Source organism: Oncorhynchus nerka, linkage group LG4, assembly GCF_034236695.1.
Source record: "Oncorhynchus nerka isolate Pitt River linkage group LG4, Oner_Uvic_2.0, whole genome shotgun sequence".
In the NCBI taxonomy this organism is placed as follows: Eukaryota; Metazoa; Chordata; class Actinopteri; order Salmoniformes; family Salmonidae; genus Oncorhynchus; species Oncorhynchus nerka.
This window is the reverse complement of record NC_088399.1, coordinates 19,698,373-19,724,974: the sequence shown is the minus strand read 5'-3', so window position 1 is coordinate 19,724,974 and position 26,602 is coordinate 19,698,373. Positions and strand designations below refer to the sequence as shown.

At 42.8% G+C, this 26,602-nt stretch overlaps 1 protein-coding gene across 2 annotated transcripts; it reads left to right on the top strand.

Annotated features, from left to right (window-relative positions):
- sec14l7 (SEC14-like lipid binding 7) lies at positions 1 to 25,678 on the top strand. 2 transcript variants are annotated; one of them, XM_065017332.1, is made up of 13 exons: positions 1 to 115; positions 300 to 375; positions 3,056 to 3,196; positions 5,623 to 5,666; positions 6,417 to 6,479; positions 11,005 to 11,193; positions 13,925 to 14,020; positions 16,248 to 16,308; positions 16,605 to 16,688; positions 17,179 to 17,285; positions 19,876 to 20,018; positions 20,624 to 20,796; positions 24,655 to 25,678. In XM_065017332.1, the coding sequence occupies exons 1-13, from the start codon at positions 62 to 64 to the stop codon at positions 24,783 to 24,785; spliced, it is 1,362 nt and encodes a 453-aa protein (XP_064873404.1). In that variant the 5' UTR covers positions 1 to 61; the 3' UTR covers positions 24,786 to 25,678. The 2 variants fall into 2 exon arrangements, with proteins under 2 accessions (XP_064873404.1, XP_029504881.2); XM_029649021.2 differs by lacking the exon at positions 3,056 to 3,196 and having other exon boundaries at positions 4 to 115.
- The last annotated feature ends 924 nt before the right edge of the window (positions 25,679 to 26,602 follow it).

Genomic DNA, 26,602 nt, shown 5'->3' with positions numbered 1-26,602 from the left:
GGAGGTCATTCACAGAAAGTGATTTACTGGAGCGCCTGCGCGGCAAATCGTAACAGAGAGAATGAGCAGACGAGTGGGCGACCTCAGCCCGAAGCAGGTGGACATTTTAGCCGAGGTAATTAAACTTTCCACTATAACATTTTATGTTCTTTGTAGCCTATATTCTAGCCTCTGTTTATTCAAGTTACTGTCTAAAATGTTTTTGTTATATAGCCTATTCAGTGTATTCATTAATCCCCCCCCCCAACAATTGTTTATTTAGTTCGTTGTGTCAGTATTGTGTTGTCTCGTGCTGCTAGTTTCGGGAGCGGCTTGAGGACGTTCTCCCAGACCTTCCCGCGCAGCATGACCACTACCTGCTCCGCTGGCTCCGAGGTAAAATCTAAACGACTTCTTTGTTCCCATAGCAACATGAGATAGTCCTACCCTGCATTTCTGCAGGTTATGTTTATATGTATTTGTTTTACCCGCAACATGAATTTCATATATTACAATATGATGGTAGGATGGTCATGTGTAAATCTCCTTTTTCTGAGATCAAATTAAAATAGGGTAGGACTATCTAAAGTGCTTTTCAACATCTCTATTCCTACTTAAGCAGGCCTATGTTCCTCGTGAATAGAAAGAGGATGACACATTTGTGCTGATGCAGTAGTCTATGTCTGAGTAAAAGTAGACCTAAAGGCTTCATTATCTCACTGATGTAGTGGACATGGGCTTAGCAAACAGCACATGCTCTCAGTTTCTCTGATCCCTAGAGAATGAACCCTACAATGAAACTTGTTGTCCAAGAATATGAGAACAGGTTATGTTGTGACAACCACATAGAACAAATGTAGACTAATAACTTTTCCACTCTCTGACCCCATAGGGAGCTAAATCACACAGGTAGCCTAGGCATTTGAGGCATTTTGACAAGGTGTTGTGTTTTGACTAACCGTCAATCCACAACCCTGTATTCAAATGATATTTGACTCCTATTCATGGTGGTGACATTTTTTGTAAATGTACAGTATTTTGTACATATGTTACCTGTTGCAGAGAGACACTAGTTCTCCTATCAGATTGGGTGTAAGGTGTTGAGGTATTGTTAACCCACACTCAGCAATGGAACTGTTACAATCGCCCAAAAATGTACATATTGCCACTTTAACAAATACTTAGTAGGCAAGTTTTGGAGCATGTCTTTAATTAAGGAAGGGAGATTTGTTTAACAATATATATATTTTTTCATTTTAAAATGTTCACAAGCATCCCCCACAAAAAAACATTAAGATAATGCCCCTTCTACAATCCCCTGTGTCTCCAGCATCAGCTGATATCCTACAAAAAGTGTTCATTAATTGAAGTAATGTTGTTGTAAGATTGCAAACAGACTTGGCAGTTTTACTGTTATGGAGTCCAACTTTAGAGAGATTATTTTGTATACCTTTTAGCAAGTAGTTCTGAAAGTAGTGTTCACTTTTACACTACGTCACATACGTGCAGATATGTGCACCACATCATTGTTCTCTCTCTCTCTCGCTCTGCTGTGTGTACATGATGTGCATCTTGCTTGCTGTCACTCATATGGCGAGGGGTTGAAGCTCATTGGTTGAACTCAAATTGCTAGGGGGCTGGCCCACGTAGTGGAAAATGTAGGGAAAATGGCACAACACAGCTTCCAGAAAGACAGACGCTTTCAAACTATGGATTTTGTAGATAATTGAGGCAAGACCATAATTCTGCTCATATATTATGTACAGTGGGGCGAAAAAGTATTTAGTCAGCCACCAATTGTGCAAGTTCTCCCACTTAAAAAGATAAGAGAGGCCTGTAATTTTCATCATAGGTACACTTCAACTATGACAGACAAAATGAGATTTTTTTTCTCCAGAAAATCACATTGTAGGATTTTTAATGAATTTATTTGCAAATTATGGTGGAAAATAAGTATTTACTGTATTTATGAACTACACATCCAGTCCAAAGTGGGAGATTTTAGTAGTAGGTGAGGTGAAGGTGAGGTGAAGATGAGGTGAAGAGAGAGAGAACCACCTGTGTGATACAAGATGCACCACTACATAATCAGAAACATGGATTGTTCCAAAACTTGTGTATAGGTAGGTGAAGACTCTTGTAAGATTTGGGGACTGCATCCATGTCTGTGTATCTAGAGACGGGTCTCTAGCGTTTCTGGCTGCCAGTGTGGCTTCTGCCCTGGTGACCTCTGACATTCGGTCACTTTGTTTCTGATAAGGTTTTGGAAGTAAACATCAGCTTATGGGGCACCTCGCTGGCCTGACCAATAGGGATGAACTGTGCGCCCTCTCCTCCTCTTGCCCTATGCCCACAAGAGCATATTTACTCAGCCAGTAGACCGGGTTTGGACAAACAAACATAAGATGACTTCCCTAACCTGATCTTTATAAACGCTGGTGTACATTTACATAATTTAGCAGAGTGACTTACAGGAGCAATTAGGGTTAAGTATCTTGCTCAAAGGCACATCAACAGATTTTTCACCTAGTCGGCTCAGGAATTCAAACTAGCGACCTTTCAGTTACTGGCCCAACGCTCTTAAACATTAGGCTACCTATATTCCAGAACAGTGGTCACCGACCGATCGATCGCGATCGACTTGTCGATTTCCAAGGCATTTCAAGTCGATCGCCAAACATTTCAGTAAAAAACCCAACGATAAAGCCTTGTTTTTTGTATTAGTCTCAGGCAGCCTACGGCTGGCAAAACGTTTAAAGCCATGACAAGAGAGAGGCTGTCAACGCATCCACCAAAGATCTGATGTTTTTATGACTGAGTTCTTACTCAGCACTGTCAACACTTTATATCCAACACTTTTATAACCCATAAAATGCACCTTCTTCCTATTTCCACTCAGCGCTTCAACAAGCAGTGCAGCAGTAATGAATGAATAGGAAAGTGTATCTATAGGCTTGTGTTGTTGTTATTATTAGTCGCTTGGGTCTTTTTTAATATCAAGGAATATTTCACTTTCTCTGTTCATATGAGTAACAACATGAATTTGTGCAGAAATAATAATGAGTTTCGCCATCAGCTGGAAGACAGTGTCCCTTTTTGGTCAGTGTCAGTGGAGGAAAGGGAGAGCGGAGGGATGTTGAGAGACGGACCTTCAGTCTGCTGTCTCCGCTGAGACTGACCATCAGATGCAGCCACCATCAGCCCAGTAAAATAAAAAGTAAATCATTTAAATGTATGTTCACTCAGCTGTGCCTCACAAGTAATACAACAATGAATCTATTACCGGTGTGATCATATAGCCTACCTCAAATTTTGAAATATAATTTTTTTAAATGTCCCGAACAACAATGCATTGGCAGGTAAATTCAAGCAAAGCCCGTATGCAGTGATAATGTAATGAGCCTTAGCTTACTGCACAAACCTCATTGCTACAGTACTGTTTTTAATTGGTTCATGTTACATAGGCTTACATAATAAAAATCAGAGCGGTAGATCTCGGCATGCATTTTGATTAAAATGATCTTGACTCAGAAAAGGTTGGCGACCACTGTTCTAGAAAATCATGTTTTAAGCAGCAAACAGTGAACTGTTCTGTCTATGACTGTATTTCATTGTCCAGCTTCTGTGCCACATTGTGAATGTGTGTGATTATTTAATTTTCTGTGGTTGGACAAAGGCTCTGATCAATTCAGTACACTCAATTTCCTATTAGTCTCTTAGGGAAGTGTATTGACCTGTTGATGGAGGTAGGTGGACAGGTAGGGGAACAGGTCCAGTATCTTTAGCCCATAGACAACCAGGCAGGCAACTGGACACCTATCCTGTAATAGTCATTAGATAACACAGGGACCAGATTACTGCAACTTGGATGATGGTAGTGTACTCACTGTCTGTACACACAGGTGTGTGAGAACAATGTCAACAATTAGACACACATAGCAGTGTTGTAGTAGCTACTAGGTGCCATGCATTGGGCTTTGGGCTTTTATAACGTAGAAGATTAAAACTCATTCTGCAAATAATGTATCAGCATTCACTACAGGCAAGGTATGCCATTAAATATTAGCTATTAAATCATGTGTGTGTGCACATTTGTGTCCACATGAGTTGACTCTTCCACGTAGTGGGCATTACTTCAAGGCAGATGGAATAGATCAATATTTGCGTTATCCCTCATCCTGTGTTTTAGCCTTACAAAAGAACGTTTATCCAGCTCATTCAACTGTGTCAGATTCGCTGTCTCACTGTCATTGGATGGTGTTACTATGTACCCTGTACACTATTTGCACTTAATTAAATGAATAGCATCGGCCAACCTAAATTCAAGGCCATGACAGTTCTATGGTCCATACTGTATGCTTAAGGAATATTTGCATAACCAAATTTCCATAGGTGAGTTTTTTCACTCAAGCATAATAATAATTTATTATGTCTCCCTTTCGTGAAATATGTCTTGCATTTCAATCTCAACAGCACAACATGAACATCACCAGGTATAGTGGCGCAGTGGATCTAAGGCACTGTATCTCAGGGCTAGAGGTGTCACAACAGACACCCTGGTTCAAATCCATGCTGTATAACAACCGGCCGTGATTGGGAGTCCCATAGGGCGGTGCACAATTGGCCCAGCATCGTCCGGGATTGGCTGGTGTAGGCCATCATTGTAAATAACAATTTGTTCTAAACTGACTTAAATAAAGGTTAAAAAAAAGGTTCCCACCAAAATTACATCAACATCACACAAAAAAAGAGATGACAATGCTTTGTAATGTTTCGCTAACAAGAAAGTAGTATTAGTAAGAAGGTATTGTATTCGCCTATATTGCTCAATTTCATTTCATTTTAACCAAAATATCAGATGGACAAAATGTTCAGCTGCCACTTTAAGGGCGGGAGGTGACCCTGGTAACGTGGCCACTCGAGCCCTTTCTCTTGACCGAGATAAAGACAGTTTCAGGTTGGATATTCAACAGATATTCACACTTTCAAGCCTCAATAGCTTTCAAACCACTTGAGCCACAGACTCCAAATAAGTGTCATCATATTGGAAAAATTGTGCACAACATTGCACAGGTCTGATTTTCACGATATGGACATTAATTTGCTTTGCAAAGCTAATAAACATGTGGAAATGGGAGCAGCATTTTGTATTCCAAGTTGAATTAGTTAGGGAGCACTTTTTTGTAAACTTTTTTTACATTCAAATTTCAATAGCTCCTTGGTTCACAATGTACACTCAGTGGGCCTACACATTGCACAACCTTTCATTTGTCCATTTTCATCTCATACAATTTTACATGAATTTTTCAAATGTTCAAATTTCAGTAGCTCCTTGCTCATGTGACCTACTGACTTCAAACAAGGTTCAGAATGTACACGTGTTCAGACTTAACTTTTGACTTTCTATTCGCAAATGCAAATGTAATGCACTGTAGAGCCCTGCAAATTGACCACCCGCCTACGTGTCTGGCCAAAAAGACGCTCTTACCTGCCAATACATACATCTACCTGCATTTGGCAGGTGTTAATGTTATGCCTGGTAATGAGAGTACATGCTTGGATGGCCAATATGATTGTCTATGTTACATCTTGTTTTGTCTTATTCTGTATCATGACAAGAGTGTTGTTTTTCTTCTTTTCCAGCCCGAAGCTTCAATGTTCAGAAAGCAGAGGCGATGCTTAGAAAGGTGAGACCCTGTTTCAAGTGTTTGTTGATCTAACAAGGTCCTCCTGTACTCTCTGATATCTAAACACTGGCTACTTTCCTCAGGTTGATTTGTAATTATTGACTGGACATAATAATGTCTACATATCCAATTTACCATGTGTATGTTAATATACACTGTGTATCCATGATGCATTACCCTGTAATTAAAGAGTATCATGTGTTGTATTGATAAGAGAGACTAGAATGTAATAATAAAGATGGTGACATAACAAGGTGACTGTCTGGTGTCTGTAAGTTCTCCATGGTGATTGTTTAATAGAAACTAGTTCTATGGAAATGTTTTCTTCTACATCAGCGGATTATAATATGGAACCCTGCGAGCTGCATCTTCAAGCTACTTATTACACACACACACACACACACACACACACACACACACACACACACACACACACACACACACACACACACACACACACACACACACACACACACACACACACACACAGGAGATACTAAAGTATCAGTATAAGCCTCCTGATCCCTTCCCAGAGTGCACTGCTTCCAAAATGCTCCATTATATGTGTGTTCCCTTTTGTTCAAAGTTCAAAGCCTTGAGGTTGTGTTTATCCAGAACTCCACATTATCCCACATTAAAAACACACACTTGAATCTTTTCAAAGCCAACTTTTATTCAACATAACTGTCACTGCTAAAAGACTGTCCTGAACAAGAAACTGAACTGAACAAGTTTCTATCTCCTCTGTAGCATCTGGAGTTCAGGAAACACATGAAAGCAGACAGCATCATCGCTGACTGGAGGCCTCCTGAGGTGCCTGCCTGCCTGCCTGCTGCCTGCCTGTCTGCCTGCCTGTGTGTGTGCCTGCCTTTCTGTTTGTCTGCATGCCTGCCTGCCTGTCTGCCTGCCTGTCTGCCTGCCTGTGTGTGTGCCTGCCTTTCTGTTTGTCTGCATGCCTGTGTGTGTGCCTGTGTGTGTGCCTTTGTGTGTGTGCCCGCCTGCCTGTGTGTGTGCCTGCCTTTCTGTTTGTCTGCCTGCCTGTGTGTGTGCCTGTGTGTGTGCCTTTGTGTGTGTGTGCCTGCCTGCCTGCCTGCCTGCCTGCCTTTGTGTTTGTCTGTCTGGTGAAAAGGTACAGCTCCGCCTGTGACAGAGTACAGCTACACCATTAGGACTAGCAGGGTTATTACACAGTGTAATAACACCTCACAGATGTTGATACAAACTACCATCTTACACAACGCACATTATGATCATTTGTGTGGCTTTCCTCCTTTCTAGCATGGTCAGATAGAGATTGGTATGGTCACAGAATTAAATAGAACAACTATAATATATCTGGGTTGTAAAATCCTCTTGATTCTCAAGCTGTATGAGTTCTACTAATTCTTATCGAGCTGTATGAGTTCTACTAATTCTTATCGAGCTGTATGAGTTCTACTAATTCTTATCGAGCTGTATGTTGGTCCCATGTTTCATGAGCTGAAATAAAAGTTCCCAGACATTTTCTTATACAAAAAGCTTATTTCTCTAAAATGTTGTGCACAATTTAGTTTACATTCCTGTTAATGAGCATTTCTCATTTGCCAAGATAATTAATCCATCTAACAGGTGTGGCATATCAAGAAGCTAATTAAACAGCATGATCATTACACAGGTCCAGCTTGTGCTGGGGACAACAAAAAGCCACTCTAAAATGTGCAGTTTTGTCACACAACACAATGCCACAGATGTCTCAAGTTTTGAGGGAACATGCAATTGGCATGCTGACTGCAGGAATCTCCACCAGAGCTGTTGCCAGATAATTGAATGTTCATTTCTCAACCATAAACCGCCTATAACGTTGTTCTAGAGAATTTGGCAGTACATCCAACTGGCCTCACAACCACATATCACGTGTATGGCGTTGTGTGGGCGAGCTGTTTGCTGATGTCAACGTTGTGAACAGAGTGCCCCATGGTGGCGGTGGGGTTATGGTATGGGCAGGCATAAGCTACGGCCAGCGAACACATTTGCTTTCATCGATGGCAATTTGAATGCACAGAGATACCGTGACGAGATCCTGAGGCCCATTGTCGTGCCATTCATCCGCCGCCTTCACCTCATGTTTCAGCATATGATGATGCACGGCCCCATGTCACAAGGATCTGTAATCTGTAAATTCCCAGTTCTTCCATGGCCTGCATACTCACCAGACATGTCACCCATTGAGCACGTTTGGGATGCTCTGGATTGACGTGTACAACAGCGTGGTCCAGTTCCCGCCGATATCCAGCAACTTCGCACAGCCATTGAAGAGGAGTGGGACAACTTTCCACAAGCCACAATCAACAGCCTGATCAACTCTATGCGAAGGAGATGTCGTCCTGTATGAGGCAAATGGTGCTCACACCAGATACTAACAGGTTTTCTAATCCACACCCCTACCTTTTTCCTTAAAGATTCTGTGACTAACAGATGCATATCTGTATTACCAGTCATGTGAAATCCACAAATTTATTTATTTAATTTGACTGATTTCCTTATATGAACTGTAAGTCAAATATTTGAAATTCTTGCATGTTGCGTTTACATTTTTGTTCAGTATAATTAGTCCTGTCTAAATAAAATAATTCAAAATATTTCACCAGGAAGCATGACTTAGCCACAAAAGAAAACTGCTGTGGATTGTTTCAAATCACAAGTGTGTTTGGGAAGCCGCAATTTGGGTTGTGTGCTTGGCAATAGGTCTAGCTGATTGAATTCTGGCTGTCAGTGAAAACGGTCTAAAAAATGTGATAAGATAATGTGTTGTGAGTATAATTTAAAATGTTGCATGAAGGAAAGGGGAAGGGGGATGTGGTGAAGATATCTCCAGAATGCATATTTAGGAAAGTGCCCATTTGGCAATGTCTTATTTCTGTCTTAACTCTCCACATATACAACACATTTTTTCTTCGCCTCACAAAGTCAACAAAGTCTGTTTTTTGTATCTGTTGCCACTGATAATTCCTCAGTATTTAAAAAATCTTGTCAACACTCCCGGCCTCGATAATCACCAAGCCTGAGTGTGAATTAGTCAAATATCATGATCTGATGATCCCATATATCCAGTGAAAACATCCTAAAACACAGCTTTCTGTTCCAAACTCATTGGCGCAGGAAATTTTGAGGGCCGGGAATAGGCTAGTTGATACATTGTTGCAAATTTGTTAGGACAGCTTCAGGCCAGACCCTGTGATAATTTGATACAATGCTGAATTTCACTAGCAATAGCTCAAGTTAAGACATATAGAATGGGAGGCAGACAGGTGAAGAGAGCTGAATGTGATTCAAAGGATATTTTCTTCTGATTTTATTGGTCCAGTTTAGGTCTATTTGTTTTACTTAGTTGATGAAGGATGTTATAGGACTACTGCTGCATTGATCTATAGGCTATCTCTGAGTTCCATGCTCATTTCTTTAGCGGCCAATGTATCAATATGTCCATATTGCAGAGGCTAGTGCTCTCGCCATAGTTGAATTTTACTTAAGAGTGTTATGATTATCCACGTGACAATGATTTTCAGAAACTAAAATGTTATTATTGACATGAAACTGTTCCATGAAAATGTGCATGCAGTTGAAGTCGGAAGTGTACATACACTTAGATTGGAGTCATTAAACCTTGTTTTTCAACCACTCCACAAATTTCTTGTAAACAAACTATAATCTTTGCAAGTCGGTTAGAACATCTACTTTGTTCATGACACAAGTCATTTTTCCAACAATTGTTTACAGAGATTATTTCACGTATAATTCACTGTATCACAATTCCAGTGGGCCAGAAGTTTACATACACTAATTTGACTGTGCCTTTAAACAGCTTGGAAAATTCCAGAAAATTATGTAATGGCTTTAGAAGCTTCTGATAGGCTAATTGACATCATTTGAGTCAATTGGAGGTGTACCTGTGGATGTATTTCAAGGCCTACCTTCAAACTCAGTGCCTCTTTGCTTGACATCATGGTAAATCAAAATAAGTCAGCCAAGACCTCAGAAAAAAAATGTGTAGACCTCCACAAGTCTGGTTCATCCTTGGGAGCAATTTCCAAATGCCTGAAGGTACCATGTTCATCTGTACAAACAATAGTACGCAAGTATAAACACCATGGGACCACGCAGCCGTCATACCGCTCAGGAAGGAGATGCGTTCTGTCTCCTAGAGATGAACGTACTTTGGTGTGAAAGTGCAAATCAATCACAGAACAACAGCAAAGGACCTTGTGAAGATGCTGGAGGAAACCGGTACAAAAGTATCGATATCCACAGTAAAACGAGTCCTATATCGACATAACCTGAAAGGCCGCTCAGCAAGGAAGAAGCCACTGTTCTAAAACCGCCATAAAAAAGCCAGACTACGGTTTGCAACTGCACATGGGGATAAAGATTGTGTTTTTTTTTGGAGAAATGTCCTCTGGTTTGATGAAACAAAATGGCCATAATGACCATCGTTATGTTTGGAAGAAAAAGGGGGAGGCTTGCAAGCTGCAGCATCATGTTGTGTGGGTGCTTTGCTGCAGGAGGGACTGGTGCACTTCACAAAATAAATGGCATCATGAGGCAGGAAAATGACGTGGATATATTGAAGCAACATCTCAAGACATCAGTCAGGAAGTTAAAGCTTGGTCGCAAATGGGTCTTCCAAATGGACAATGACCCCAAGCATACTTCCAAAGTTGTGGCAAAATGGCTTAGGGACATCAAAGTCAAGGTATTGGAGTGGCTATCACAAAGCCCTGACCTCAATCTATAGAACATTTGTGGGCAGAACTGAAAAGGCATGTGCGAGCAAGGAGACCTACAAACCTGACTACGTTACACCAGCTCTGTCAGGAGGAATGGGCCAAAATTCACCCGACTTATTGTGGGAAGCTTGTGGAAGGCTACCCGAAACGTTTGACCCAAGTTAAACTATTTAAAGGCAATGCTACCAAATACTAATTGAGTGTATGTTTTCTTTTGACCCACTGGGAATGTGATGAAAGAAATAAAAGCTGAAATAAATAATTCTCTCTACAATTATTCTGACATTTCACATTCTTAAAATGTGAAACTGACCTAAGACACGGAATTTTTACTAAGATTAAATGTCAGGAATTGTTAACAATGGAGTTTAAATGTATTTGGCTAAGGTGTATATAAATTTCCTACTTCAACTCTATGTACATATTCATAACTGGCACGCAGATCGGTAAAAAAGGTAGGATAAATTGTAAGCTTCCCCAAACTTTAAAAAAACGGGCCCGCCTATGGTAATCAAAAGGCCTGTCCAACTGATTCGTTCTGGCGCCGGGTCTGACTGTATGATGTGGTTCCCCAGGTGATCGAACGGTATGTGTCCGGGGGGATGTGTGGGTACGACCTCGAGGGAAGTCCCATCTGGTACGATGTCATTGGGCCCCTGGACCCCAAAGGTCTGCTGCTGTCCTGCACCAAACAGGACTTCATGAGGACCAAGATCAGAGACACAGAGATGCTCCGCAGAGAGTGTCAAAAACAGACAGAGAAGGTACACTTTGAACTACCATGCTTTTATATGCATGACAATATTAACAGAATTGAGCACAAACAGTGCCTTCAGAAAGCATTCACACTCCTGGACTTTTTCCACATTTATTTGTTTTACAGCCTGAATATAAAATGGATTACATTTTGATTCTTTGTCACTGGCCTACACACAATACCCCACAATGTCAAAGTGGAATTACGTTTTTTTCTTTTTCATTTTGACAAATTAATTACAAATGAAAAGCTCAAATGTCTCGAGTCAAAAATTATTCAACCCCTTTGTTATGGCAAGCCTATATACAATCAGGAGTAAAAATGTGCTTAACAAGTCACATTATAAGTTGCATGGACTCACTTTGTGTGCAGTAATAGTGTTTAACATGATTTCTGAATGACTACCTCATCTCTACACCCCACACATACAGTTTATCTGTAAGGTCCTTCAGACAAACAGTGCATTTTAAATACCAGTTCAACCACAAAGACAAGGGAGGTTTTCCAGTGCCTCGCAAAGAAGGGCACCTATTTGTAGTTGGGTACAAATAAAAAGTAGACATTGAATATCCCATTGAGCATGGTGAAGTTATTAATTGCACTTTGGATGGTGTATCAATACACCCAATCACTACAAAGAAACAGGAGTCCTTCCTTGCTCAGTTGCCTGAGAGGAAAGAAACTGCTCAGGGATTTCGGCCATTGAGATCAGTGGTGACTTTAAAACAGTTTAATGGCTATGATAGGAGAAAACTGAAGATGGATCAACAACATTGTAGTTACTTGACAATACTAACCTAATTGACAGATTGAAAAGAAAGAAGCATGTACAGAATAAAAATATTCCAAAACATGCATCCTGTTTGCAACTAGGCACTAAAGTACTGCAAAGAAATGTGGTAAAGCAATGAACGTTTGGTCCTGAATACAAAGCATTATACAGTATTTGGGACAAATCGAACACAATACATAACTGAATACCACTCTTCATATTTTCAAGCATGGCGGTGGCTGCATCATGTTATGGGTATGCTTGTCATCGGCAAGGACAAGGGAGTATTTAGGTTAAAATGAAACTGAATAGAGCTAAGCACAGGCAGAATCCTAGAGAAAAACCTGGTTCAGTCTGCTTTCCAACAGACAGTGGGAGACAAATTCACCTTTCAGCAGGACAATAACCTAAAATACAATGCAGACACCTGCTCGTCGAACATCTCATTACAAAATCATGGGCATTAATACAGAGTTGGTCCCCCCTTTGCTGCTATAACAGCCTCCACTCTTCTGGGAAGGCTTTCCACTAGATGTTGGAACGTTGCTGAGGGGACTTGCTTCCATTCAGCCAAAAGAGCGTTAGTGAGGTTGGGCACTGATGTTGGGCGATTAGGCCTGGCTCGCAGTCGGCGTTCCAATTCATCCCAAAGTTGAGGTCAGGGCACTTTGTAGGCTAGTCAAGTTCTTCCACACAGATCTCGACAAACCATTTCTGTATGGACCTCGCTTTGTGCACGGGGGCATTGTCATGCTGAAACAGGAAAGGGCCTTACCCAAACTGTTGCCACAAAGTTGGAAGCACAGAATCGTCTAAAATGTGATTGTATCCTGTAGGTGTTAAGATTTCCATTCAGTTCAACTAACGGGCTGCTAACTTTACATCACTCCAGCCGACACTTGGCATTGCGCATGGTGATCTTAGGCTTGTGTGTGGCTGCTTTCCCATGGAAACCCATTTCAGCTCCTAACGAACAGTTCTTGTGCTGACACTGCTTCCAGAGGCAGTTTGGAACTCGGTAGTGAGTGTTGTAACTGAGGACAGATGATTTTTATGCACCTAGCGCTTCAGCACTCGGCAGTCCAGTTCTGTGAGCTTGTGTGGCCTATCACTTCGCGGCTGAGTCGTTGTTGCTCCTAGACGTTTCCACTTCACAATAACAGCACTTACAGTTGACCATGGCAGCTATAGCAGGGCAGAAATTTGACAAACTGACTTGTTGGAAATGTGGCATCCTATGATGATGCCACATTGATTAGGCCATTCTACTGCAAATGTTTGTCTATGGAGATAGCATGGCTGTGTGCTCGGTTTTATACACCTGTAAGCAATAGATGTGGCTAAAATTGCCAAATTTCCTCATTTGAAGCGATGTCCACATACTTTTGGCCTTGTAGTGTATGTAGATGAGATTCTTTCAATACGTTTTCAAACATTTCTAAAAACATGTTTTCACTTTGTCATGATGGAGTATTGTGTGCAGATGAGGGAGAAAATATATATATTTAATCGATTTTGAATGTATCACACAAAATGTGGAATATGTATTACAGTATGACAGGCCTTTATTCTAATCTCAGAGTGCCAGAAGCAGACAGAGAAGCTTTGACTGAGTATGATTTATTACATATATATTCAATAAGATAAGGCTTTATTTATTACAGTGCCAGAGACAGTACAGACAGACATTCATTAAAGAGATTTTTGCAACACCAAGAGTTGTGGGTTTGATTCCCGCTGGAGCCACCCATACATAAAATGTATGCACCCATGACTGTAAGACGCTTTGGATAAAAGTGTCTGCTAAATGGTGTATAATATTGTTATTATTATTATTATTATATAGAAGAACGAGAGGTTTGACCTAAAACGCTCTTAAAATATCCCCCACAGCTTTTTCACTCTCTCTCGCTCTCTCTCTCCCCTCCCCATCCCTCCCCACCTCCTCTCCTTCTCCCTCTCTCAGTTGGGCGTTAATGTGGAGACGATAACCCTGATCTATGACTGTGAGGGACTGGGCCTGAAGCACCTGTGGAAGCCTGCTTTAGAGGCCTATGGAGAGGTGAGCCCACTGAATTAAATAGATTAGAACATAATATATACACATAATGGTTCTAAATAGTACCAGATATGGGTTCTTTGGCTTGTAACCATAGCAGCACCCTTTTTGGTGCTATATACAACCCTTTTTTTGAAGGTTTAATAAAGAACCATGTTCTAAATGGAACCTGTATGGTGTTATAAAGAACCCTTTCCCAAGGTTCTATAAAGAATCATTGAAAAAGGTTCTATATAGCACCAAAAATGGATTCTGCTATGGTTACAACCCTTTTGGGGTTATATAGAACCCTGTTTTATGGTTCTTTATGGAAACGTTATGTAGTAGGGTTCTAAACTTAGCAAAAAAAGAAACATCCTCTCACTGTCAACTGCATTTATTTAAAGAAAACTTAACACGTGTAAATATTTGTTTGAACATAACAAGATTCAACAACTGAGACATAAACTGAACAAGTTCCACAGACATGTGACTAACAGAAATTGAATAATGTGTCCCTGAACAAAGGGGGGGTCAAAATCAAAAGTAACAGTCAGTATGTGGTGTGGCCACCAGCTGCACTAAGTACTGCAGTGCATCTCCTCCTCATGGACTGCACCAGATTTGCCAGCTCTTGCTGTGAGATGATACCCCGCTCTTCCACCAAGGCACCTGCAAGTTCCCAGACATTTCTGGGGGGGAAATAGTCCTAGCCCTCACCCTCCGAACCAACAGGTCCCAGACGTACTCAATGGGATTTAGATCCAGGCTCTTCGCTGGCAGAACACTGACATTCCTGTCTTGCAGGAAATCACACACAGAACAAGCAGTATGGCTGGTGGCATTGTCATGCTGGAGGGTCATGTCAGGATGAGCCAGCAGGAAGGATACCACATGAGGGAGGAGGTCTTCCCTGTAACGCACAGCATTGAGATTGCCTGCAATGACAACAAGCTCAATCCAATGATGCTGTGACACACCGCCCCAGGCCATGACGGACCCTCCACCTCCAAATCGATCCCGCTCCAGAGTACAGGCGCCGGTGTAACGCTCATTCCATCGTCGGTAAACGCGAATCCGACCATCACCCCTGGTGAGACAGTGAAGAGCCCCTTTTGACAGTCCTGTCTGGTCCAGCGACAGTGGGTTTGTGCCCATAGGCGACGTTATTGCCAGTGTTGTCTGGTGAGGACCTGCCTTACAACAGGTCTACAAGCCCTCAATCCAGCTTCTCTCAGGCTATTGAGGACAGTCTGAGCACTGATGGAGGGATTGTGTGTTCCTGGTGTAAATTGGGCAGATGTTGTTGCCAGCCTGTACCTGTTCCGGTGTGATGTTCGGATGTACAGATCCTGTGCAGGTGTTGTTACACGTGGTCTGCCACGGCGAGGATGATCAGCTGTCCGTCCTGTCTCTCTGTAGCGCTGTCTTAGGCGTCGCACAGTACGGACATTGCAATTTATTGCCCTGGCCACATCTGCAGTTCTCATTCCTCCTTACAGCATGCCTAAGGCACGTTCACGCAGATGAGCAGGGACCCTGGGCATCTTTCATTTGGTGTTTTTCAGAGTCAGTAGAAAGTCCTCTTTAGTGTCCTAAGTTTTCATAACTGTGACCTTAATTGCCTACCATCTGTAAGCTGTTAAGTGTCTTGACTACCGTTCCACAGGTGCATGTTCATTAATTGTTTATGGTTCATTGAACACGCATGGGAAACAGTGTTTAAACCCTTTACAATAAAGATGTGGGAAGTTATTTGGATTTTTATGAATTATATTTGAAAGTCAGGGTCCTGAAAAAGGGACGTTTCTTTTTTTGCTGAGTTTATAAAAAACCTTTCTCAATCTGAAAGGTTCTTTGTAGATCCTGTAGAAGAACCATACAGGTTTTTATTCTGGTCAGTCATATTATATTATATATATTCTAATGAGCCACCTCGCCTACATTTAATTATCACTAAAAGAGCAAAGAACCCTTTTGTGAACTTTAAAGAACCATTGAAGAACAGAACTCAAAGGGTTATTTGAGTAATTATGGCTCCACATAGAACCATCACCCTTCCTAAAGATCCCTTGGGGAACCCTCATCTTTTAGTGTTTATGCATCTCTATGGGTGAGACCACCATGAATAGAAATGTCTGAAAAACAAAGTGTCTGTCTGGCTGGCTGTTGTCTGTCTTGCTGGCTGTCTGTCTGTGTGGCTGTTGTCTGTCTGTTGCTGGCTGGCTGTCCCTCGCTAATACTGTTGCAGATTCTTACCATGTTTGAGGAGAACTATCCTGAAGGACTCAAGAGGGTGTTTCTCATCAAGAGTGAGTCATCTAGATTCTGCATGTTTGTATGTGTGTATGAGTGCGTGTGTGTGTGTGTGTGTGTGTGTGTGTGTGTGTGTGTGTGTGTGTGTGTGTGTGTGTGTGTGTGTGTGGTACCTATGTCTTACAATATCTATCAATAAAATGTCACGGGAGGTTGGTGGCACCTTAATTGGGGAGGACGGGCTTGTGGTAATGGCTGGAGCAGAATTATTTTGAGCCGTCCTCCCCTCAGCAGCCTCCTGTGTTGTGCGTGCGTCCGGGTGTGTATTTATAGTGCCTCTCTCTCCCTGCAGCTCCTAAGCTATTCCCGATGGCCTACAACCTGGTCAAACACTTCCTGAGTGAAGAGACACGTCACAAGATCATCATTCTGGGATGTGAGTACTGTGTTCCTATATATACTACACACTAGGGAGCAGTTACAGTATATGTGAGGTATTTTTCTTATCAATATGGACTATTGGAATATGGTTTCTGTAAATGAGAAAATATCACCTAATATTGCTCTTTGACATGGTATGTGTCTGTCCAGGGCTCTCCTGTCTAGTCCACGGCTCTCCTACCCTGTTCCTGGAGAGCTACCGTCCTGTAGATTTGTACTCCAACCCTAATCTAATTGGTTGATAAGCTGAATCAGGTTAGTTACAACAGGTAGTAACAACAGTTGGAGCAAAAACCTACAGGAGGGTAGCTGTCCAGGAACAGGGTTGGAGAGTCCTGGTCTGTATCGTTTTGAGATGTCACTTCTCGCCATTAGGGGGCAATCTCACATCAGGTGGTGGTGGGCCAAGTGTACAGCTGTAACAAACATTTGAACCTCCCCTGTCTTTCTCTCCCCCTCTCTTTTCCCCCTCTCTCCGTCTCTAGCTAACTGGCAGGAGGTGTTACTTAAGCACATTGACCCGGAGCAACTCCCGGTGGCGTACGGAGGAACCCTTACTGACCCTGATGGTGACCCTCGCTGTCGAACCATGGTGAGAAAGAGGGAGGGAGGGAGCGAGGTAACTTCCACAAAGCTGTGCACGATCTGAGAGACAAGGCAAGAAGGGATTCTATACCATCAAAAGGAACATCAAGTTCGACATCCAATTAAGATTTGGCTAAAAATAATTGAATCAGTTAAAGAACCCATTGCCCTTTATGGTTGTGAGGTCTGGGGTCCATTCACCAACCAAGAATTCACAAAATGGGGCAAACACCAAATTAAGACTGCATGCATTATTTTGATAATAAAATATCCTCCTTGTACAACGTAAAACACCAAATGCAGAGCAGAACTAGGCTGAGACCAGAAAATAGCTTTTCAATTCTACAACCACCTAAAAGGAAGTGATTCCCAAACCTTCCATAACAAAGCCATCACCTACAGAGAGATGAACCTGGAGAAGAGTCCCCTAAGCAAGCTGGTCCTGGGGCTCTGTTCACAAAGAGACCCCACAGAGCCCCAGGACAGCAACACAATTAGACCCAACCAAATCATGAGAAAACAAAAAGATAATTACTTGACACATTGGAAAGAATTTACCAAAACACAGAGCGAACTAGAATGCTATTTGGCCCTAAACAGAGAGTACACAGTGGCAGAATACCTGTCCACTGTGACTGGCCCTAAACAGAGAGTACACAGTGGCAGAATACCTGTCCACTGTGACTGGCCCTAAACAGAGAGTACACAGTGGCAGAATACCTGTCCACTGTGACTGGCCCTAAACAGAGAGTACACAGTGGCAGAATACCTGTCCCTGTCCTAAACTACACAGTGGCAGACCTGACCACTGTGAAACTAAAGAGAGTACACAGTGGCAGAATACCTGACCAGTGGCAGAATACCTGACCACTGTGACTGACCCTAAACAGAGAGTACACAGTGGCAGAATACCTGTCCACTGTGACTGGCCCTAAACAGAGAGTACACAGAGGCAGAATACCTGACCACTGTGACTGACCCTAAACAGAGAGTACACAGAGGCAGAATACCTGACCACTGTGACTGGCCCTAAACAGAGAGTACACAGTGGCAGAATACCTGTCCACTGTGACTGGCCCTAAACAGAGAGTACACAGAGGCAGAATACCTGACCACTGTGACTGACCCTAAACAGAGAGTACACAGAGGCAGAATACCTGACCACTGTGACTGGCCCTAAACAGAGAGTACACAGTGGCAGAATACCTGACCACTGTGACTGACCTTAAACAGAGAGTACACAGTGGCAGAATACCTAATCACTGTGACTGACCCTAAACAGAGAGTACACAGAGGCAGAATACCTGTCCACTGTGACTGACCCTAAACAGAGAGTACACAGTGCCAGAATACCTGTCCACTGTGACTGACCCTAAACAGAGAGTACACAGTGGCAGAATACCTGTCCACTGTGACTGACCCTAAACAGAGAGTACACAGAGGCAGAATACCTGTCCACTGTGACTGACCCTAAACAGAGAGTACACAGTGGCAGAATACCTGACCACCGTGACTGACCCTAAACAGAGAGTACACAGAGGCAGAATACCTGACCACCGTGACTGGCCCTAAACAGAGAGTACACAGAGGCAGAATACCTGTCCACTGTGACTGGCCCTAAACAGAGAGTACACAGTGGCAGAATACCTGTCCACTGTGACTGACCCTAAACAGAGAGTACACAGAGGCAGAATACCTGTCCACTGTGACTGACCCTAAACAGAGAGTACACAGTGGCAGAATACCTGACCACTGTGACTGACCCTAAACAGAGAGTACACAGAGGCAGAATACCTGACCACTGTGACTGGCCCTAAACAGAGAGTACACAGAGGCAGAATACCTGTCCACTGTGACTGGCCCTAAACAGAGAGTACACAGTGGCAGAATACCTGTCCACTGTGACTGACCCAGAATTAAGGAAAGCAATAAGTGTTTTTTGTTGTTGTTTTATTTAACCCTTATTTTACCAGGTAAGTTGACTGGGAACACATTCTCATTTACAGCAACGACCTGAGGAATAGTTACAGGGGAGAGGAGGGGGATGAATGAGCCAATTGGAAGCTGGGGATGATTAGGTGACCTTGATGGTCAGATTGGGAATTTAGCCAGGACACCGGGGTTAACACCCCTACTCTTACGATAAGTGCCATGGGATCTTTAGTGACCACAGACTCTTGCTATAGCCTTGCTATTGAGAGAAGCCGTCGTAGGCAGACCTGGCTCTCAAGAGAAGACCGGCTATGTGCACACTGCCCACAAGATGAGGTGGAAACTGAGCTGCACTTCTAACCTCCTGCCAAATGTATGACCATATTAGAGACACATATTTCCCTCAGATTACACAGACCCACAAAGAATTCGAAAAACATATCCAATTTTGATAAACTCCCATATCTATTGGGTGAAATACTTTAGTTTGCCATCACAGCAGCAAGATTTGTGACCTGTTGCCACAAGAAAAGGGCAGCCAGTGAAGAACAAACACCATTGTAAATACAACCCATATTAATGTTGATTTTATTATTTATTCTTTACACATAGAGAGAGAGAGAGAGGTGTTTGTGCATGAATTGATGTGTGTGTTGTGGTGGTAGATAAACTATGGCGGTACGGTGCCCAGGTCGTACTATGTTCAGGACAATATGGTCAAGGTCCAGTACGACAACAGTGTGACCATCAGCCGAGGCTCCGCCTTCACACTGGAGTATAACATCACCACCCCCAGCAGCATCCTCAGGTAACCAACCTTTAACCCTGACAACTGACTTACCTTACTTCCCAAACCTGGCTGTAATCTTTGACCTTAAAGCTGAAATCCGCATTAAGGTGAAACCGTGTTACTGTTCGCCTTTGTTGTTTTTGTTGCTGAAACAAACAAAAAATCTGCAGTACTTATTGTGTTCTATCTCTCATGCAATGATGCCTGAGGGAAAACAACAGTGTTTGTTGTTTGCAGTAACTTCTTAGTTGTTGTAATATCCCAAACGGACTTGGCAGTTTCACCATTAAGGATTCCAGATTTAAGTCTGACCAAACACACTAGAGTTAAACCATGACCCCAAACTGACATGGGTGTCTTCCATATTGATTTCTCCTACCCAGTGGTGATTTCAGATCAGTGCAGATGAAGGAGAGGAAGCCACTTTACACTATTGAGATGCAGCCCTGGTAAAGATGTCACGTAGAATAACACCTCCCCTCCTCTCTTCTCGTCCATCTTCCTTCCTCCTTCCCTCTATCTCCCCACATCCCTCCATTCCTCTCTCCCTCTCCTCCCCCTTCTCCCTCCATCTCCTCCTCCCCCTTCTCCCTCCATCTCCTCCTCCACCCTCTCCTCTCTAGGTGGCAGTTTGCCAGTGATGGGGCAGACATAGGCTTTGGGGTGTTCATGCGGACCCAGGAGGGGGGTGGGGCTCAGAAGGTGGGGGACATGCTGCAGGTGGTGCCTAGTGAACGCTACAACTCACACATGGTCCCAGAGGACCGCTCACTCACCTGCCCCGAGCCTGGAACTTGTGAGTACACACCAATGGAGGCTGCTGAGCGGAGGACGGCTCATAATAATGGCTGGAACAGAGCGAATGGAATGGTATCAAACTATGTGTTTGATGTATTTGATACTATCCCACTCATTCCGCTCCAGACATTACCACGAGTAATCGGGGAGGACTCCATCCTCCCCAATTAAGGTGCCACCAACCTCCTGTGGTACACACACACACACATTGGTAGAGACACACACAGATACACACACACACACACATAGATGAACACATACAAACAAAGATGTTTAGACCCCTTTTTTTTTTCTACATTTTGTTACGTTACAGCCTTATACTAAAATGCATTAAATAAATTAAAATCCTCATCAATCTGCACACAATACCACATAATACCACACAAGTTTTTAGACATTTTTGCTCATTTATAAAAATAAAAAACAGAAATACCTCATTTAAATAAGTATTCAGACCCTTTGTTATTAGACTTGAGATTGAGCTCAGGTGCATCCTGTTTCCATTGATCATCCTTGAGAGTCCACCTGTGATCATCCTTGAGAGTTCACCTGTGGTAAAATCCATTGATTGGACATGATTTGTAAAGGCACACACCTGTCTATATAAGGTCCCACAGTTGACAGTTGCATGTCAGCAAAAACCAAGCCATGAGGTCGAAGGAATTGTCCGTTGAGACAGGATTGTGTCGAGGCACAGATCTGGGGAAGGGTACCAAAAAATATCATCAGTATTGAAGGTCCCCAAGAACACAGTGGCCTCCATCATTCTTAAATGGAAGAAGTTTAGAGCCACCAAGACCACCATTCCTAGAGCTGTCCGCACGGCCAAACTGAGCAATCGGGGAAGAATGGCCTTGGTCAGGTAGGTGACCAAGAACCCGATTTTCACTCTGACTCCAGCGTTCCTCTGTGGAGATGGGAGAACCTTCCAGAAGGAATTCATCTCTGCCGCACTCCACCAATCAGTCCTTTATGGTAGAGTGGCCAGACGGAAGCCACTCCTCAGTAAAATGCACACAACAGCCCGCTTGAAGTCTGCCCAAAAGGCACCTAAAGGACTCTCGGACTATGTGAAACAAGATTCTCTGGTCTGATGAAACCAAGATTGAATTCCAAGTGCCACATCTGGAGGAAACCAGGCACCGCTCATCACCTGGCCAATACCATCCCTATGGTGAAGCATAGTGGGGCTGAATCATGCTGAGGGGATATTTTTCAGTGACAGGGACTGGGAGACTAGTCAGGATCGAGGCAAAGATGAATGGAGCAAAGTACAGAGAGATCCTTGATGAAGACCTGCTTCAGAGCTCTCAGGACCTCAGACTGGGGCGAAGGTTCACCTTCCAACAGGACAACGACCAAAAGCACACAGCCTAGACAACGCAGGAGTGGCTTCGGGACAAGTCTCTGAATGTCCTTGCATGGCCCAGCCAAAGGCCGGACTTGAACCCGATCAAACATCTCTGGAGAGACCTGAAAATAGCTGTGCAGCGACGCTCCCCGTCCAACCTGACAGAGCTTGAGAGGATCTGCAGAGAAAAATGGGAGAAATTCCCCAAATACAGGTGTGCCAAGCTGGTAGCATCATACCCAAGAAGACTCAATGCTGTAATCGCTGCCAAAGGTGCTTCAACAAAGTACTGAGTAAAGGGTCTGAATACTTATGTAAATGTGATATTTCAGTTATATGAAAAAATGTTTTTTGCATTGTCATTATGGGGTGTAGATTGATGAGGGGGAAAAACTATTTAATACATTTTAGAATACGGCTGTAATACAACAAAATGTGGAAAAAGTGAAGGGGTCTGAATACTTTCCTGAATGCACTGTATACACATGCACAAACAAATAGACACTCACACTAACAGATACAGCTATACAGATACACACATACAGCCAGACAGATACACACATACAGCCAGACAGATACACACATACAGCCAGACCGATACACACATACAGCCAGACCGATACACACATACAGCCAGACAAATACACACATACAGCCAGACAGATACACACATACAGCCAGACAGATACACACATACAGCCAGACAGATACACACATACAGCCAGATATATACACACATACAGCCAGACAGATACACATATACAGCCAGACAGATACACACATAAAGCCAGACATATACATACATAAAGCCAGACATATACACACATACAGCCAGACAGATACACATATACAGCCAGACAGATACACACATACAGCCAGATATATACACACATACAGCCAGACAGATACACATATACAGCCAGACAGATACACACATAAAGCCAGATATATACACACATACAGCCAGACAGATACACATATACAGCCAGACAGATACACATATACAGCCAGACAGATACACACATAAAGCCAGACATATACACACATACAGCCAGACATATACATACATACAACCAGACAGATACACATATACAGCCAGACAGATACACACATACAGCCAGACCGATACACACATACAGCCAGACAAATACACACATACAGCCAGACAGATACACACATACAGCCAGACAGATACACACATACAGCCAGACAGATACACACATACACCCAGATATATACACACATACAGCCAGACAGATACACATATACAGCCAGACAGATACACACATAAAGCCAGACATATACATACATAAAGCCAGACATATACACACATACAGCCAGACAGATACACATATACAGCCAGACAGATACACACATAAAGCCAGACAGATACACACATAAAGCCAGACATATACATACATAAAGCCAGACAGATACACACATACAGCCAGACAGATACACACATACAGCCAGATATATACACACATACAGCCAGACAGATACACATATACAGCCAGACAGATACACACATAAAGCCAGACATATACATACATAAAGCCAGACATATACACACATACAGCCAGACAGATACACATATACAGCCAGACAGATACACACATAAAGCCAGACAGATACACACATAAAGCCAGACATATACATACATAAAGCCAGACAGATACACACATACAGCCAGACAGATACACACATACAGCCAGATATATACACACATACAGCCAGACAGATACACATATACAGCCAGACAGATACACATATACAGCCAGACAGATACACACATAAAGCCAGACATATACACACATACAGCCAGACATATACATACATACAACCAGACAGATACACATATACAGCCAGACAGATACACACATACAGCCAGACCGATACACACATACAGCCAGACAAATACACACATACAGCCAGACAGATACACACATACAGCCAGACAGATACACACATACAGCCAGACAGATACACACATACACCCAGATATATACACACATACAGCCAGACAGATACACATATACAGCCAGACAGATACACACATAAAGCCAGACATATACATACATAAAGCCAGACATATACACACATACAGCCAGACAGATACACATATACAGCCAGACAGATACACACATAAAGCCAGACAGATACACACATAAAGCCAGACATATACATACATAAAGCCAGACAGATACACACATACAGCCAGACAGATACACACATACAGCCAGATATATACACACATACAGCCAGACAGATACACATATACAGCCAGACAGATACACACATAAAGCCAGACATATACACACATACAGCCAGACATATACATACATACAACCAGACAGATACACATATACAGCCAGACAGATACACACATACAGCCAGACATATACACACATACAGCCAGACATATACACACATACAGCCAGACATATACACACATACAGCCAGACAGATACACAGTAGTAATTCTGTATTGTGTCCTGTGTGTAGACGTGCTGCGTTTTGACAACACCTACAGCGTGCTGCAGTCGAAGAAGATCAGCTACACTGTCAATGTTCTACTGCCAGACGGACAGACACAGAGCCCTAGGAGTATCAGAGGGGGTGGACGGCTGGAGTAACACACACACACACACACAAAACACAGGTACTGACAGACAGACACAGAGCCCTAGGAGTATCAGAGGGGGTGGACGGCTGGAGTACACACACACACACACACACACACACACACACACACACACACACACACAAACCACATGTACTGACAGACAGACACAGAGCCCTAGGAGTATCAGAGGGGGTGGACGGCTGGAGTAACACACACACACACACACAAAACACTGACGTGCTGCGTTTTGACAACACCTACAGCGTGCTGCAGTCGAAGAAGATCAGCTACACTGTCAATGTTCTACTGCCAGACGGACAGACACAGAGCCCTAGGAGTATCAGAGGGGGTGGACGACTGGAGTAACACACACACACAAAACACACGTACTGACAGACAGACACAGAGCCCTAGGAGTATCAGAGGGGGTGGACGGCTGGAGTAACACACACACACACACAAAACACATGTACTGACAGACAGACACAGAGCCCTAGGAGTGTCAGAGGGGGTGGACGGCTGGAGTAACACACACACACACACACACACACACACACACACGTACTGACAGACAGACACAGAGCCCTAGGAGTGTCAGAGGGGGTGGACGGCTGGAGTAACACACACACACACACACACACACACAAAACACACGTACTGACAGACAGACACAGAGCCCTAGGAGTGTCAGAGGGGGTGGACGGCTGGAGTAACACACACACACACACACACACACACACACACACACACGTACTGACAGACAGACACAGAGCCCTAGGAGTATCAGAGGGGATGGAAAGCTGGAGTAACACACACACACAAAACACACGTACTGACAGACAGACACAGAGCCCTAGGAGTATCAGAGGGGGTGGACGGCTGGAGTAACACACACACACAAAACACACGTACTGACAGACAGACACAGAGCCCCAGGAGAGAGGGGCCAGACATCTGGCATCACACACATGCCCACACACAAACACAGGAATATGAGATCTGGGGGAGTGAAGATAGCAACGTAGAGTATACAGTGCAGTTTAAACACCACTGTTCTCAGTTATGAGCATTAGCTATTATGACAGGACATTTTCCAATGCTTTTCTAGAAAAAAGGATCTGTACAAGCATTTTGTACAAGAGTCATGTTAGGTTTGAGTTAGGACTATACGTCTTTGTTTTATAGTATTGTGTGAATGGAATAGCGACAGTTTTCAGCACAGAAAAGATACTTTGTTATATAGGATACATTAGTTCAATGTAAAAAGACAAACGGTGCATGTGGAAGGAATGAAGGAATGATTATGAAGTGGAGCAATGAATATAGTTTAGTGTTTTCACTAACGATGCCTCTCATTAACAGTTTCATTAACAATTGTATTAATTGACAGCTGATAGATAGGCTACATATATAGGTTGTTTTACTATTATAGCAACCCTAAAGAGATGATTCTTACACAATGTTAAGATGCACTCATTGTCAATAGATCAGTCATTCTAGAAAGGCTATCTCTCATAATCGTAAAATCTTTATTTTCAAAATGCAAGTTGAATCCTGAAAATGTTTAAGATGTTTCTTGATCAGAATTATATTCATAATATTCAAATTTTTGTAGAATCATGACATTTGAAATGTTCTTGTACCATGATTATTTTTTTGAAGAATAAATGTTATTTGACTGCTCTATTTTAAAAGCGCTTCACAATCAGGGATATTCCGTTTTTGTCCACTAGATAGCAATATAAGATCGCATAAAAACTTTGGTTTGGTTGAGTGGTCTTCAACTCTGAATCCCATCTAAAAAACAACAACTTTTAGACAGGGTCT